Genomic DNA, 16,605 nt, shown 5'->3' on the forward strand with positions numbered 1-16,605 from the left:
CTCGATACAATCACATGCTTGCCGGCCCCGAAGCTTTTTATCTCAGACCCCATTCTTCAAACGGTGACGTAACATTGCGGATATTACGTATATTCTTTACGTTAAGATTTTTGTGGATCTAGTTTGCGATACGTAAAGGTGATATTGCAACAGAGTTATACAACCCTAATTATATACCTTTGCTCCGATATGCGATGGTCCACGCTTGGAGAAGTAGAAGGGAGTGATCGAGACAAGAAAGAAACTAATTGTAAGAAATACATTTCTTTCGGTAACGTAAACGCATAGAGGAGAAAAAGCAAACGGCTACATCCATTGTGAAATAGTTCTCGGTTCTCGCAAACTATGCGTATACCAATTTGTTAAAGACGTCTCATTCTCTCGGCTTTTTTCCACTTGCTTCGCGTCGCGGCGGAAAAATGGGGTTGTCCGCCATTGTAATAATGTCTGGAAACGACGTAATATTGTGAAGCGGGACAGGTAAATTAACGTGACGAGATGTTAATGACACTTCTCCCGGGAGCGACGCGGCATTTTGTTTCGGCGAACAAAGATAGGTGAACAACTGACTTCGCATTGCATAATCGGAGAAAGCGATTGCGAAACGGGCCGGTGCACACACAGGCTGACTCAAGCACGTGGATTAAACGCGATGCTAATCGTTATGTCATAAACTGACGAAAGGTCCGAGACCTCTCGACGTTCGGTCGGCCGGGCGACGTATAATCGATACACTCTCTTCCAAAGAGGTGAAAGAGACGAGCGCACTTCGTCTTCACGCCTTCGCCATGGTCCACCGCGACTTTGAACGGAAACTGTGTTAGCCGGTCATTAAACGGTACCGTCCGACGCGTCGCGACGGTTTGAAAGAAAGTGAAGACACGTCTCTCTCTCGTCACGCTTGCATAATTAAATCGAAGATTACGAAAAGATAAATGGGAACAAACTCTCGTTAAATATTTAAAAATACGCTTAATGCAAAATTCTGAAAGAGGGATTATTATGTTATGTATTTCATTAAGAATTTACAATATACAAACATATTCAGCAAATTAAAAAATTTATATTTCTTTAATTAAACAGATATTTTTTTATTTTCCTCATTCGTATTTTATCTTTTCGAAATAACTGTTGAGAGATGTAATTTTTACAAAACCCGAAAATCACGGTTTCAAAATTTCCGAAGAATATGTAAAAATGTCGCACAATGTCTCAAAATTTCAGATCTCTGGAAATTTAAGTAAATCACTTGACGTCTTTCGAACAAAAGCAAGATGGGAGCAGTCGAATGGGCAGTCGATGAGGACAATTATGAGTGCACTCTCTCGTCGGAGACGCAGAAGATAGCGAAGGAAGAGCTTAGGGAGGACAAGAACACCAGAGATCAGGCTCTCGAGCAGATGCGCAATTGGATCAAGATGAATCCGCGCATTCAGAATTGCCGTCTCGGTGAGGCTATATCATTAAATGACAATCAACGTGAATAAGTATTACGCGTAGAGATAATTTACGTCTTGCCAAATCTAACATTATGAAAACCGCAATAATTTAACTAACCATATTTAAACTAAACGGCGCGGTTACTTTAAAATAGTAATTAAGTGCCTTTAAATAGCCGTAATGACTTCACGATTTTGTAAGACTCGAAGGGATTCGCCTTGTAGAAATTTTAACGAGCAGTATCAAGCCTGCAATTGCATACGGTATGTATCGATAATTAGGCGCTTGGCTAATTTTATCGTCTTTCATTAGATGCACGATTCTTACTAAGATTTTTGCGATGCAAAAAATTTAATGTCCCGATGGCTCAGGAGGCCATTGAAAGATACCTGCTGCTCCGTCAGGTGTATCGACAGGCATTCCATAATTTGGACATTATAGAAACGAATATGGCGGAATTACTATCAATGGGGTGGGTATTTTTTTTTTTTTTATTATTATTATTCCCGTTAACGCTGGAACTCCGTTTGTGATCTCTTCTTTCAGATATCTCTTCGCTGCACCTGGTCGCGATGCGAAAGGCCGTCGTGTTATAATCGCTAGACCAGGTAAATGTTCGTTACTTTTTATGTACGCTTGAATGTTATAATATAGACCTAGTAAAGTATTATATGTATATTTTGAAGTAGAATCACAAAGGCGATAATTGAAAAATTGCAAATTCCTAAATTCTGGGTGTTTTCCGTTAATTTGTTTTCTTGCGATAGAGTATTCATCATATAATTATTTCGTTACTAAAAGCAAAAATAGTTTAGAAAGTAATAAAGATATTCCATGACGTAATTCTGTTATGAAAAATATCTGGATCTATACGCGAAATAATTTTCGGCGCGCTTCCCCTTCGTCGCGTTTGCCCCACTTACTAATCTCGTACATGCAATTTCCGTTTAAGGCGTATTTGATCCTCACAAATACACGAACGTGGATATGTGTAAGATCCATGCCATCACTTACGAGGCGTTGATGGAGGATGAGGAGAATCAAGTGCGTGGCTTCGTGCATTTCGCCGATGGTGCCGGCGTCAGTTTCCCTCATCTGACGCTTTTCACTCCCAAAGAAGCAGTGCGCATCGTGAAGAACGGCGAGGTAAGATTAAATACTGCGCAATTCATGAATGTATAACAGTAGAAAATTAATGGACGTGAAGTAAAATTTTTGGATTTAAATTAACAATAAATTTAATAAAAGGAAGCATCCAAACTTATTAATTCCTCATTCGCTTTTTTACTTGCAAATTCTTTCTAATTGGATAGCTATTACATAAATTTACTTAAACGTTGTGAAATCAAATACATCAGATCTTTAAATATTTACGCCCGTCCGTCATATTTGATAATATTTCGTCATTTTAAAATCTCATCTAAAATTCTTCATGGACATTTACCTCATTTGACTTCAATTATGCTAATGTATTCTACAAATTATTTTTTATTTTTGCTGTATATTATGATGTTTATGTTTAAAATTGCCGCAACCACGTTTCGTTCCATTGAAGCATAATTGATTCAGCTGCGAGTCTGAACCAAGGACGACGTCACGTAACAAAATTTCATCACGTTTTCAAAATATGAACATAAAAACCGGTTTTTTAGTGTGACACTTTTGCCTATTAGAGTCTAGTTAAAAGTCTATTTAAAAGCTCTATTCAAGAGCCTTTTTAAGAAAGGCAGAATGAGGTTTATTTTTAAATGAGAAAAATAGTATCAGAGAGAATGAAAATAAGTGTCTACTAACAAACTGTTGAAACGTAAGTTGTTAATTGCACTGACAGATTAATCAGTCATAGAAATATATATATATATATACATTTGCATAAATATTTTATTGTTTAACTAACACTATAAGATCCTCTTAGAAAAAGCATATTATAGAAAAGTTTTACAAAATTAAATCCAATTTCATTGGTTTTTTCGCTATGTTGGGTTGATTCGCTCATTATACACTCTGTGCTTAGTTCACGTTGCGGTTTGTCCTAGTAAGTGTACCTGCGGTTTGTACTTATGCCGCGAGTGAAATTATATTTCGAAATCTTATATCACTTATAAATAATAATAAAAAATTATAAAGTATAAATTCTCAAATTTCACAGATTTCATGAAAATAAATTCAGATTTTATACTCAAGAATCTATAATCTTTTTATAAAAATTTCTATTTCAACTTTTTCTCTTAATTAAACTATGTGTAAATACCTTTATTTAAACAAGTTTTTTTCGTTTAACGCAATTTATATCTGATTTCAAGGTTATGACTTTTACTTATACATATATATACAAGTATATAAGTTTTTATTTAACACTTCTTTTTTTTCTGTGTACTCATATTATTAGTGATGCCGCGATACGAGACGAGACGAAACGGGACGAGACGAGACTTCGTCAAATTCTCATCTCGTCTCGAAAAATCTCGTAATTTTATAATAAAATTTTTTGCCGTTTAATCCTTATTTCTATTAATAAATGTAATAATTACCTAATCTAAACATATTTACTACTCATATAATATGGGACCCATATAATATTGAAAGTTATGCAGTTAATTTGGAGTTGCAGAACAATCTGAAGCCAAGAAAGCCATAAGAAAAATTTCATTATGGAATTCTAACATTGGCGTAGTATTTATAATAATTAACTGTTTAAAATAAACGACTGTATAAGAAATTACTTATGTTTTGGGTTATTCCTCGAGTATATATATAAGAAAGCATACACAACTCGAGGAATAACCCAAAACATAAGTAATTTCTTATACAGTCGTTTATTTTAAATAGTTAATTATATATATATTATATAAGTGGCCCTTATTTACCTTTTTTCTATAAAACTGCGAGGGTTTGTTTCAGTGATGAAGAAAAAAACATTTTTTATTAAGATATATCGAAAATCTTGACGAGATTCTCGTCTCGTCTTGACGAGAAATTTGTCGTATCGATGACATCACTATTAATTATCATTGTTCATGTACATGATAAACACAAAAATTCAATCACGCAACAAAACTCAACAGTAGCTGAGTTGTGAAACTTAATGGAGTGCTTGCTTGTGTGTTTATATACGAGTGTACAATTACGACTTTCATCTTTAATCTCTATTTGTTTGAATCTTGCAATTTTATAATTATGTAAAAACTTATACAAAATTTAATGTAAGCTTGAATCTTCATCATTTAAATGTTTATTCGATTTTTTAAATGTACTTTGTATGTATAATCAAATTTTGAAGTCATAAACTGTCTATATAAACATTAAGCAACATACATAAATATAAAAATCATTATTTTAAATTTTATTTTAATTTATAACATTTTTAATTTATAATACTGTCACTCTATAATAAGTTATGCATGTTAAACTAAAGAAGAAAATTAGTTTATCAAAAATAAATTAATTGAATTGCCAAAATTAATAATACAGAAACGATATCACGTGCACTTTTAAATATTTATTGTTGTGTAGTGTAGCTATTTAAAAGTTTTTTCTTCTTAAATATTGATTATCTGTCAAAGATCATCTCTGACTAAACGCGGATATACAAATAGAATTGATATCTCGATAGATTAATCAGGTAAAGATAACAATGCTAGTAAAAAGAAAACTCATGTTTCTTTTTTTCTATACGAACCGAAATATGAATCTAATTGGAACGATATAGTGTATAAAAAAAAGAACTTTAAATTAATTTCTATCATCAGCGTTTTTAAACATGAAATACGGTGATTGTCTGTTTTTATCGGTGTATTTCAATCGCGCGATTTCCACAATCTCGAAGAGGGTATCGTATATATGTACCTACATACATGTAGTAAAATAATCTAATAAATAATATAATAAATAAGTAGCACGACACAAAATAACGGTTTGCTTCCAGCGCACCGTACCGATGCGACACAAAGAAGTCCATGGGATCAACGCGCATCCCTCCCTGAAATTCGCCCTGGACTTCGGGATGTCGTTGATCTCCGAGAAGATCAGGAATCGCGTGAAGCTTTACACGAGCCTCGAGGACGCAATTAACAGCAAGCTAGACGTGAGCATGTTGCCCAAGGAATACGGCGGTACTATCCCGATGAAGGAGATGATCGGTAATTCACCTAGATTGCAATCTCTTCGAACATTATACGTTGCTCCATCACGAAAAAAAGATAATGAACTGAACTTTCTTTTCGATGCAGATCTGTGGCGGGATGAATTAATAAAATTGAAACCGACATTAGTGAACAATGATAAGATGAATGTCTACCTCGAGCTATACTCGGAGAAGGCGCGGGAAGGCGCGGTTTCCGCATTGAAGCAAGGATTCGGTTGTTCCAGCGTGGGATCCAACGACACCACGATGTGCGGCATAAGCGGTTCTTTCAGAAAACTCGAGGTCGATTGATGTCTCAAATATTCCTTGCTTACCCTTCTTTGCTTACGTTTTCTATCTAGAGATAAGCGGCACGGGGGATCACGAGTTACAGATTTACTTTGGAAATCACACGGAACTTTAGGTTAGCCCTGGTATTTAAAGGATGTAATTTTATTTTTGTATTATGTACATACGTAACAATACGCAGTGCAGTATAACTGTGTATTGCTGTGTGTGTTTGATGTGTATTATTTATAATTGCACTATGAACATATATATCAAGCGTTGTACATAACTTTTTTTGTTAATACCTCACAATAAACAGCCAAAAACGTGGCTCCGTTTATTCGTTGGTTTATTCCTCCTGTTCTGAGAATCGTCAACGAACGTACTCGTGAGAAGTTCGACAATAAAATTTATGAGGAAATCCACTTGCCAATTATGTCGCGAACTCTTGCTCTAGCTTTCTTCAAGTCATCCGTGTCCGTGTCTACGTCGCTGTACATATCGCGGCAGTGCGAAGATCCTTCATTAAAGTAATAACATCGTATTATCTTCTCGTGCTAGAAAAATACGAAGTTCTAATGTGCATTGTAATGCATCGCTTAATTACCTTTAATGACAATAGCGGGCGAAGAAGCGTTTAAATCTTCGAGCACCGACAACGGATGCCACGGATCGATATCGCCGTTCGTGAAAATGACGTTGTGCAAATCCGGTAGCTGTCCTCCGTACATTATATTCGTCCTTCTCACCCGTGAATCTAATATCTCCTCACTGTAGCTAAAATCGCTCAGAGCGTTATCGTTTCCCACAATTAAAAACAATTAAAAATAAATTCGATACTTCTTTCGACAAATAATTTGGTACGACAAAAACCGTTTTATATTTGAAGAAATTGTTGTGAAGAAATATCTTGGTGCGTACCAGGCGACACATTTGCGCAAATTATGAATATGGAAATAAATGATATTCAAGCAAGAAAGATATTGGGTCGTCATTTTTTAAGTACTTACTAATCGCCATACAAATCGTTACACAGATTGATGTAATAATCTAACGGAAACAGCGTTCCAAAGATTGATTTATCTGAGCTCGTCGTCTGATAGTAACCGTATTCCGTGCAAGTCTGATGATACCACTGTCTCACTGTACAATAAAAATCATCCTTTGTTGTACAACGTCTCATATAAAAAATGTGCTATTTAATTTATTCTTTTATTAATTATCTCAACTCACTGATACTCGTGGCTGCCGGCGAGTCCCATGAAATCTCTTGATACTTCTTCACGAAATTATTATAATTTACATCGTAACACTTGTCCTGAGTCGAGAAGACATGCGCCAGTCTCTGTAGGGGACTGCCTAAATGCGCCGCCGTCATATTGTTACACAACGCCGCGATTTTCGTTTGACCGTTTTCTATATTGTCATATTGAACGATTCCGGCGAACAGCTAAAGTTCAAATGAAAATGAATAGCAAGACATATAAAGCAACGCCCATTAATCCACGTACCTCCGCCAACGTATTCAAGAAGTAACCAAGATCACCAGCAGAGTTTACGTCAGGCACGTCGCACAAGCTAAAGTCGATATTAGTAATTAGAAATTAATAATAATAAACAATTATTTCCTATTAATATTAATAAAATTAGTATTAACTTCGATGCGATCGTATAATAAAATAAAGAGAAAAATGTATAGATAGAATATAATTAATTGGAAATAATTATATGTATTTTTGGTTGTGGAAATAATTATAATTTTATTTATTGGAAATAATTAACAAATCACACGCGTGAATTTCAAGCTTACTTGAAAAGAGATTTAAGCTTATCTGGACCTTCTTGCTTGGCCAATAATTCCTCTACCGATGCGAATGCAGTTTTAACATTCTCAGTGCACTTTTCACTGTGCGTGCCGAGCGATTTCGTCACGACCTCGTAGTACTCTATGAAATCAAGCGTTCTTAGCGATATTCTTAGAAAATATTTGTCGATAAAATAATTTACCGTAAAAATCGGTCTTCGCCTGAATCGGAGCGCTGCTGGCTAAGGCGCCCTGTGAAAAATATTATTTTCTATTTTATTTCTCCGCTATTTTTTTAAGATAAAAATATATATAAATAAAAGGATAGCGCAAAAACGATACTTGGATGAGATGAGGGTATTTGAGACGTGCCCACGCCGCCATGTTTCCAGCGTAAGAACCTCCGAATACTATTACGATACTCTTTTCTAAATCCTTCGCCTTCTTTATCGTTTCGATGAAATAAGCAAGATCCGCGAGCGCCTGATCGGCGTTCAAGTACCGCAAGTTCTCCGTGCTAGTATCTCTAAATTAGTTTCGTGCAATATCGGTTTAGAAAGTCGGCTCTAAATTTTAGACAATGAAAAAACTATGGAATATATACTTCGTTGGCTTGCTCTCTCCGTAGAATCGATGTTCGGTGTAATACATCAAACCGTGATATTTCACGCCGATTTCGTACATCAGTCCAGTTTGCAAAAACCCGTCCGTTATCGCCCATTCCCCGCCGATCATAATCAGAATAGGCCCACCTTTCTTTAGAAACGCGGAATTTTCTTTGTAACGCTATAGAACAAAAAATGGACAAGTATTAATTTAAAAAAATAATGTTTTAAATAAAGCAAGATTGGCTGACGATAATAATTATAATTACCATCGACCAAGTGCGATTGTCGCGATAGTTGAAATGATCAAGGGATTGGGTGATCCAACCGTCAGTTATAATATCAGCATATTCTTTCAAAGGCTTTGGCTCCTCCAAGCCTTGAAAAGTGAATCCGCGAAAACCCACCCCATTTACGAGGGGATGGACCGAGCACAAAACAAGCAATACGCTTAATACGATCATGACCTGTTTCTCTTTGCAATTATACAGCAGAAAACGTTTCCGTTTATCTTTCAAAGCACACTAGATACACGCCAAAATGTGACTGATTAATACTTACCATTTTCCTCAATCATGACCAGCGATACGAACCGACACGATATCTTCCATCAACGACCGATAATGCCGACATTTATTGCATTACTTTTATTACGGAAATGGAAAACAATATACTTTGATTAAAATAACTGCGAGCGAAAATAATCCGATGATTACGGAATGTCTATCGGTTAAACGGTCTGATTGCTTGGCAAACACGGATGTGTATCTTTATCGATATCGCGATAAGAGGTGTCACGAGTAAGTACACGATTTACGTAACATATATTTCAAACAAAAATATTTTATCTACAACATCTCGTAGATGGAACTGAATCAGTTCAGTCAGAACTGTTGTACAAACAGAATCGTAATGGTTATGTAAAAAAATACTTCATTATTCAACGATAGCAATGATATAAAATTTATCCTTTTGTTTATTTGAGATCGTCGCTTCGATATATCTTTCAGGTATTAGGATTACAGCCGCTCGACTCATCTTTACAGCCTGCACAAAAGCTTTGGATTCTTTTTTCGGGAACATCTCTTTAAATACTGCTTCCTTTCGGATCTACATCTCGTCTGATTTTTTAGTGTTTTCTTCTAATGACTTTTTACTTTTCTTGTCTTTCTTTCGAGATTTCTTTTTACGCCTTTTAGGAGAGCGACCGTTGGACGCGTCTTCCTTATTCTGATCTTCGTTGTCACGAGGTCTCTTACGATCCGATCGATAACCCTTCTTCTTAGACGACATTTTGATCTTAGAACTTCTCACGCTTGATTTTACACTTCTTCTCTGTTTTTGATCGCTCGACGATCTTTGCGATTGTTTCCGTTTCGTCGAATGGGGATGTTCCGTCTCTGAATCTTTCGTACGATCCAAGTCAGTCTCGGGCGATTTGGACCATCTCCAGTTACGATCTTTCTCGCCGTCATCTCGATCGGACTCTTCCCATTCGGATTTACTTCTAACAAATAAATGAAAATAGAATTAAACAACGACACTTGCATTCAATTTATTTTTTAATCCGTTTTGTTAAATTAACGGTGTCTTTTCGCAATTATTATTCTGCATCGCGTTAAGTTAAAAACTCTATCAACAAGACGGCCTTATCTTCGCGAGATGTGATAAAGATGAAAGTTTTGTCTACAAGATATGATTTTGATATCTAGTACAGAGTAAATAATAACACAAACCTATGTTCGCTTCGCTTGCTGTTATTCGAGTCTTGTGGTTTGTTCTTTGGCCGTCGGGAACTCTTGATGTTGTACCTGCTGTGCGGATTTTTGAGGGTGTGAAGAAAATTGCAGAATTTACTGCCCTTCGGGCACTCGAGTATGCCGCAAACGGCATTTCTCCAGGATATCATGTTGACGAACTCGCAGTTGAGTTGCTTGCCGCCGTACCAACGTCCCTTCAGGTTCCTCCAAGCTCTAGCCGCCTCTCTCTCCGTGTAATATTCAACGTACAAATTACCGCGCAAATGAATCTCCCTATTGCGGCAACACTTAAGAGTCTTAATCCTGCCAAACGACTCCAATTCGCCTATCACATCCTCATAAAACTCGTGATAGTGACGCAACATTTCTGAACTCTCGAACTCGAGCGCCACGTCGGTGTCGTATTCCGCTGAATTCTTCTCGAGGGAAAAGTGTGAATAAAATCCGGGTATCATGATCACTTTGCTCAAAAAGATTCTACGATGATTCTTGGAGCACGCGTTTCCATACCTGAAATAAAAATCAATTACGGATAAATATGAGTTTTGAAAATAAAGATAAAAATACAATTTTGACTAAAGTTGATTTTAGTTTGGATAAAAATTTCAATCCTAAATCCCAATTTATTTTGATTTAGTTCAGTTTAATTTTAATTTAATAATTTTCAACAATTTTTAGCTTCAAGCGAAAAACTTTTGCAGCTTGCAAAAGACACAATAAAGTCATTCTTATCGCTTCAATATATTCAGAATTGCAATATTGTTATGAATGATTAACAAATCATAATATTATCATATCACGCGTAAATATCTCCATCTATACTAACCGGCAAGCACCTGTTTTCGTAAAAAATGGGCAGAGTATCTTGGTAGGCTGATTGTCGACGACGTCGCGCAAAGCTTCGGGTGTTTTCACTCCGTTATCGATGTAATCGTCGATCTCCTTCTGCAATTGTTCTTGTTTACGAAGTTGCTCCTCGTGCTGTTTCCTTTCCTCCTCTTTTTTCTTTAAAAATGCCGCACGCTTTGCCTCGAATTCTTCGCGTATCTTCATCTCTTGCTCACGTTTCTCCTGCTCTTCCTTCGCTATCTGTTCCTGAAGAACTTGCCACTTTTTCTGTGCTCTTATCTGGACAATTAAGAAACATTAGTCAATTATTCGAATTACAAGCTTACTAAATTAATACTTTATTTAAAATTTGCAAAAATAATACTTTTCTATATTTATTTTATACTATATATGTTTTACATTATTTATTTTATAAATATAAATTAATTTTGTATTATTTTTACACGGTGAAGAAATAAATGTTTTGCGATTTGATAAAATTATATGCATGATTCAGAATTTCAGATAGTTATAAACGTACAATCGATGTTATATCGATTGCCATGCATTATGTTATTCAGGTATATTGTATAAAAAATAAAAACATATATACAGATCTATATCTTTTTAGCTAACCTAATTCCAAAATATGCAAAAAGAATATTCATCATTGAATATATCTAGGTGAATCATATTTATTATAACAGAAATTTAATTATCAAGATGTTAGAAATTGAACACGAAGAAGCTACGAAGAAAAGATTATAGAGGTCAATAAAAAAATTCTCGGCTAAAAAAAAATGTAATTGACATAAGACAACTATTATATTTACTTCTTCTTCCAGCCAGAGCCTATCTCGTTCCGCACGTTCCTTTTGTTCCTGCGCTTCTTTATCTTGCCTCTGCTTCTCTTCTTCCGCGCAGAAATTCAAATATGCCATATTGTTTTCGAGTGCTGCCCTCAAACGTTCTTCATTGGCATCACGTTCCCGTGCGATTGACCGTCGTATACGCCTGCGACGCTCCTTCTTCGCGATGCGACGCCATTCCTTATGAGTGAGCTTTATCGAACGACCCTCTTCCATCCTCAGGGACAGCACGAAGTACGATCGACGACATACGAAGCACTCAAAGATAATCACGTTGAAATGAACCGGCGGACGACTATCGACATTGGTGTTGTACGACCATGTCCGAGGTCCGACGATGTCTGACGCCATATTGATCTCCAAACGAATATCAATGATGTGATCGTCGGTACACATCCCGAAACGGAAAGATGCTGAAGAATTATATAAAAGTTAAAATCGAAGAATATTGCTTGTGACATCGACACTTGGTGCACGAGTTTTTAAATTCTGTATTAATTTTGTATTTTCGGGACCATAGTTCTTTGCTGAATTTAGCGTTTACACACATGTTGCTAAATATCGATATTATCGAATATTTGATAATTTGATAATATTATATTACTTGTGTGTTATTGAATATGAAAAATGACTTCTATATAATATAAATTTATAATGTACATGCGTTCACAGTCACACCAAGAGATGGCGCTACCGTGTTCATTCGCGAATTGAATTTCATGCGGGTACATGCTTTTATCACCAATATTGGCAATATCATTGTATAGGATCTACGAAAAGAGTTCACAAACATCAGTGAACACTCGAGATCAAATGCAGCCAATGATGTTTCAATGTCTTAAATATATAGTCAAAATAATAATGTCTTAATTAAATAATCAAGATTGCCGGCAAACGAATAATTTCTGCGAAAAAATTGGATATTTTTAAACAACCTTATACAAGTTTCTTTCCGTTATTTACTTTACGGAATATAATATGATTGATCTTATGATGATTAGCAAACTCATTATTTTAGATATCTTAAAAAGAAATGTTAACAGAATGCCTGACGTGACAAACCGCATAATTATATTGTATAATAAATATTGTTACTAAAGACTATATATAAAATATATAAATATAAATCCTTTTATATAAGTTTTATAATAAACGTTTTCTGAATTTGCTATTTTATGTTCTCCTTCCACAGTAATTGCTGGATTATTACTCAATTTTTTATTAATATATATATGTTCGAGATTATATACAAATGTTCCAAAATATAATAATATTCATCTTGCGCTATGACGAATAGCATTGATCTCGACAAATTATATCTTATAAAGTTTAATTGTCGAGAATGCTATTCGTCATATACTACGTTTACGCGAGCGTTACTTCTGTAGTAACTTACGATAATTCCTTCGCGTAAACGGGATTTTGTAGTAACTTACGATAATTTATTCCGCGTAAACGGGTGAATTATCATAAGTTACTACAGAAGTAACGCTCGCGTAAACGTAGTATACTTATTAATGTAATAGGATATTTATCGAGAGGATCGCCGCGGCGCGGGCGTATCAGTTTCGCGTTCGCGTCTTCATGATATTATATTGTGTTGAGCCGTTCTCTTTGCAAACAAAATATAACCGACCATCGCCGACCAACAAATCTAATTGGTGTATTATTTCATCTATCGTTGCTAAGGGCTCATCATCCCTGGCATATTCTTTGTCCCGTGTGCGCCATATAAAAATCCACGGAACTTACGGCGCGTTGCCATTCGTTTGTCGAGAGTGATTTAGAGTGAATCGTCAAATGTTCGGCATTGGTCAGTTCGGGGTTCGGGCGGGTGCTTCGGTCCTTCGGTGTCTAGAGTCTAGGGGCCTGACTCCTGAGTCGGTTGGCGAGCTCGAACGTGTTTTGTCCGGAAGAAAATTTTTCTTAAGTATTACGACTTTCTTTGTCTGCATCTGCATCGTTATCATAACTCATTACCTTATTGTGTAAGAGCCACCCATGGCTTGCTATTTTGGATAAATTACGCAGCTACGCGGCAAAAGTCAATTGGGTCGTCCTGGCCGTGATTGACGAGCGGATGCATGCTAGCCCATTTATTAATAAAAGAAGAAGAAGAAAAAGAGGTGTCTAGGCCTGTTCGTTTCCGCTGCACTTTTCAAATAGTGCAATAAGTTAGAATGAAAGAAAATATATTTGTTTTATTCCAATTTAACTAATTGCACTAGTTCAGAAGTGCAGCGAAAACGAACAAGCCTTGGTGTAAGTCTCTCACCCACTTTTCCCCCTTCCCACTCATACGCGCGCGAACAACGTATATTTCTGCTTGTTACATCCCTGAACTGATACCGTTACCTGACGCGGAGCGTTGAACCAGAAACCGGTGCAGTCAGCAGTGGAACCATGACCGTCATTCCACGATACATCACCGACAAGTGTACTTGAGTTAAAAAAAAAAAAAAAAAAAAAAAGAAAACAGTAAAGAATTATTGCGCGTAAACTATTATTTTGCCCGGCGAAGATGCGTAGATAGCGACAATCCGGATAGGACACGTAAAATTCCTTCACGTGCGTAAAATTTACGACCACGACGAACCATCCACGCGATCGATCGATAGTGAATCAAAATGGATAGTTGGCGACCTGTTGCTCCAGAAGCTAACATGATGGAAAAAGCGAAAGAAAACGGATTGAGCGCTGAGGTGGAGCACAAAAGTGCGAAGAAAAGCAAGTTCTGGGCTTATTTTTTCTGGCTGTTCGGTGGACTCTTTGGGGCGCATCACGTGTACCTCGGCAGAGACGATCAGGCTTTCGTGTACATCACCACGTTCGGCGGTTACGTGGGCTGCGGTTTTCTCAGGGACATTTACAGGATACCTGCTTACGTGGCCGAAGCGAATGACGATCCGGCGTTCATCGAGGATTTCAAGCGAAAAGTCAGAGCTAATCGAAAGGTAAATAAATATATTCGGCGCGTGTGTAGAATCCGCAGGCTTAGAATAAGCGATTGACGTCGCCAGTCTTGAAATACATTTATTAACGCCAAGCTCACGCTGCGCCTTGTTCCGCATCGTTGTTATTCGAAGAACTGATGATGTTGCACGTTTATATGCGTCCCACGTAAATATTGAACCGCAAATTATTTGCCGATGTCTTGCGGAAAAGATGTTAAATGGAAGGAACGTTGGGGCGAAGCAAATGCGACTGACGATTTTGTAAATGGACGACGAAATCGGATTTTTTTTTTTTTTACAGCCGCCGTTTGCCGGGACACGATTCGCAGCGGAAGCGGCGGTCGCCTACTTATGGGCCGAGCTGTTCAACAGCGCGATTCCGCAGGAAGAATTGTACGGCATTAATTTCAGGCACTTGCTGATTTTAGTACCGGCCGTGATCGCGCTAGGTAAGAATCGTATTAGAAAGAAAAAGAAAACTCGAAAACTCGTCAAATTCTTACGACGTGTATTTTCTTATCGCTCTCGCGTGTTTAGGTTCCTCCGAAAGATAATGCTTTAAGGTCACAACGTGTGACTCATATTGATAGTTAAAATAACACATTATCCGTGATAAATGGAAAAAACTATGGAAAAGCTGATATCGGTGATTTTTTTTGCCTGCTTTTTGACAAGTCTGATTACACAGAGTATTCTACCTTCAATTTCAAGACTTTTTAAATCTAGAGAATTTCTTAATCAGATTTTCTTTACATTCTTAGAATATTAATATTACGGTTATATATTAATATAAATAATTAAATTATAATATATAAAAATAAATATAACTTAATTATAAAGGAATAAATTATTATACAATATGTTTATTATTTATAAAATTTATATATATAATATATTATTTATATACGTATACAAATAATCAGAAAACGGATATTTTAGAAGCACAGACATTTTACGAAAGCCTTTATTCAGTTTTAATACTTCAAAAGGTGTATGGACAGTCGGAAATATCGGCAGAGAACAAGGTTCGATATGGATAACGCTTGCCACAGCGTATCTGTTTTATCCAACCTTGTATTACATCGGGGACGATACCATGTGGATTTTCGTCATGGTGATCGCCTCGAGCCTGAGCTTCGACACCTTCAGCAAGCAATGGCGGCTGAAACCGAAGAAACGAAAAAGCTTCATCCGGCGAATGGCGTATTTAGGCTTGGCACTCGTGCTCTTCTTCGCTATCATCGGCAGTTACTTGTACTTCAACGCGGTTGTCACGGACAGCGAAGGCGAGGAGATAAAGCTGTCGGAGGCAGTGCGACACTTCCTCACCTCGCCCATCTGGACGGATCTTAAGGTGAGTATATGCGGCCGTTAAATTTTTAGAGCGTTATATTTTAAGAAACTTAAAAGATTTTTTATACTAATATTTTTTTTCGTTACAGGCGAGTCTAGAAGCCACATGGAACCAGGCCAAGCATCAAGGCTTCTGGGCAACGTGGGCGCAACTGGTAGACCTTACGGATCCTCGAGGCGAGATAAATGCTTACAAGGTCGGCCAGCCGTTCGCGAAATTTCATCAGATGTGAATTTACTTAAAAGAAAATGTAGTTTACAATAACGCTCGCTCATCCTCCACAGGTCCTGGGTCTCTCGCAAACCGCTTCGCAGAACGAAGTCACGGCGCGATGGCGAACTCTATCCAGGGACAATCATCCCGACAAAGTTAAAGGTTCGGACGAAGAAAGGCGCATGGCTCAGGAAAAATTTATGGAGATTCAGCAGGCGTACGAGATCCTGTCTCAGGCTAAGAATCGCCGGAAACGACGGAATCGCCGTTCCGAGAGATGAGCAGCCGCGCGGTCGTGCTTGTGATTCGAGGAATTAATAAAGAACAAAAGAATCTCCGCATACGCCGAACTCCGTATCTCACAATC

At 37.0% G+C, this 16,605-nt stretch overlaps 4 protein-coding genes across 8 annotated transcripts in view; 2 read left to right on the forward strand and 2 right to left on the reverse strand.

Moving 5' to 3' along the window:
* Nucleotides 1–6,181, forward strand: part of LOC143893224 (alpha-tocopherol transfer protein-like) — a 115,845-nt gene extending 109,664 nt beyond the window's left edge. For all 5 annotated transcript variants that reach the window (XM_077398363.1, XM_077398367.1, XM_077398365.1 and 2 more), the window contains 6 exons: nucleotides 1,225–1,449; nucleotides 1,753–1,912; nucleotides 1,987–2,048; nucleotides 2,393–2,586; nucleotides 5,366–5,579; nucleotides 5,670–6,181. In XM_077398363.1, coding sequence (XP_077254489.1) covers nucleotides 1,275–1,449; nucleotides 1,753–1,912; nucleotides 1,987–2,048; nucleotides 2,393–2,586; nucleotides 5,366–5,579; nucleotides 5,670–5,875 — 1,011 coding nt within the window. In that variant the 5' untranslated portion in view covers nucleotides 1,225–1,274 and the 3' untranslated portion in view covers nucleotides 5,876–6,181. The remainder of the gene's footprint in view (nucleotides 1–1,224; nucleotides 1,450–1,752; nucleotides 1,913–1,986; nucleotides 2,049–2,392; nucleotides 2,587–5,365; nucleotides 5,580–5,669) is intronic.
* Nucleotides 6,182–6,233: 52 nt separating this feature from the next.
* Nucleotides 6,234–9,076, reverse strand: LOC143893221 (putative serine protease K12H4.7). Its single transcript, XM_077398359.1, has 10 exons — nucleotides 8,530–9,076; nucleotides 8,260–8,441; nucleotides 7,998–8,181; nucleotides 7,859–7,907; nucleotides 7,662–7,797; nucleotides 7,363–7,429; nucleotides 7,085–7,301; nucleotides 6,862–6,994; nucleotides 6,459–6,628; nucleotides 6,234–6,371 (listed from the first exon to the last, which is right to left on the reverse strand). Exons 1-10 carry the CDS (start codon nucleotides 8,722–8,724, stop codon nucleotides 6,262–6,264), a joined length of 1,443 nt encoding a protein of 480 aa, XP_077254485.1. The 5' UTR covers nucleotides 8,725–9,076; the 3' UTR covers nucleotides 6,234–6,261.
* Nucleotides 9,077–9,218: 142 nt separating this feature from the next.
* LOC143893220 (uncharacterized) lies at nucleotides 9,219–13,497 on the reverse strand. The gene is made up of 5 exons (XM_077398358.1): nucleotides 13,470–13,497; nucleotides 11,682–12,130; nucleotides 10,847–11,148; nucleotides 9,997–10,530; nucleotides 9,219–9,767 (listed from the first exon to the last, which is right to left on the reverse strand). Exons 1-5 carry the CDS (start codon nucleotides 13,480–13,482, stop codon nucleotides 9,371–9,373), a joined length of 1,695 nt encoding a protein of 564 aa, XP_077254484.1. The 5' UTR covers nucleotides 13,483–13,497; the 3' UTR covers nucleotides 9,219–9,370.
* Nucleotides 13,498–13,911: 414 nt separating this feature from the next.
* Wus (TM2 and DnaJ domain-containing protein wurst) lies at nucleotides 13,912–16,579 on the forward strand. The gene is made up of 5 exons (XM_077398361.1): nucleotides 13,912–14,671; nucleotides 14,973–15,120; nucleotides 15,661–16,025; nucleotides 16,114–16,221; nucleotides 16,310–16,579. The coding sequence occupies exons 1-5, from the start codon at nucleotides 14,345–14,347 to the stop codon at nucleotides 16,517–16,519; spliced, it is 1,158 nt and encodes a 385-aa protein (XP_077254487.1). The 5' UTR covers nucleotides 13,912–14,344; the 3' UTR covers nucleotides 16,520–16,579.
* The last annotated feature ends 26 nt before the right edge of the window (nucleotides 16,580–16,605 follow it).

Source organism: Temnothorax americanus, unplaced genomic scaffold (assembly GCF_048541705.1).
Source record: "Temnothorax americanus isolate GAGA-0224 unplaced genomic scaffold, ASM4854170v1 Scaffold12, whole genome shotgun sequence".
Classification (NCBI taxonomy): Eukaryota; Metazoa; Arthropoda; class Insecta; order Hymenoptera; family Formicidae; genus Temnothorax; species Temnothorax americanus.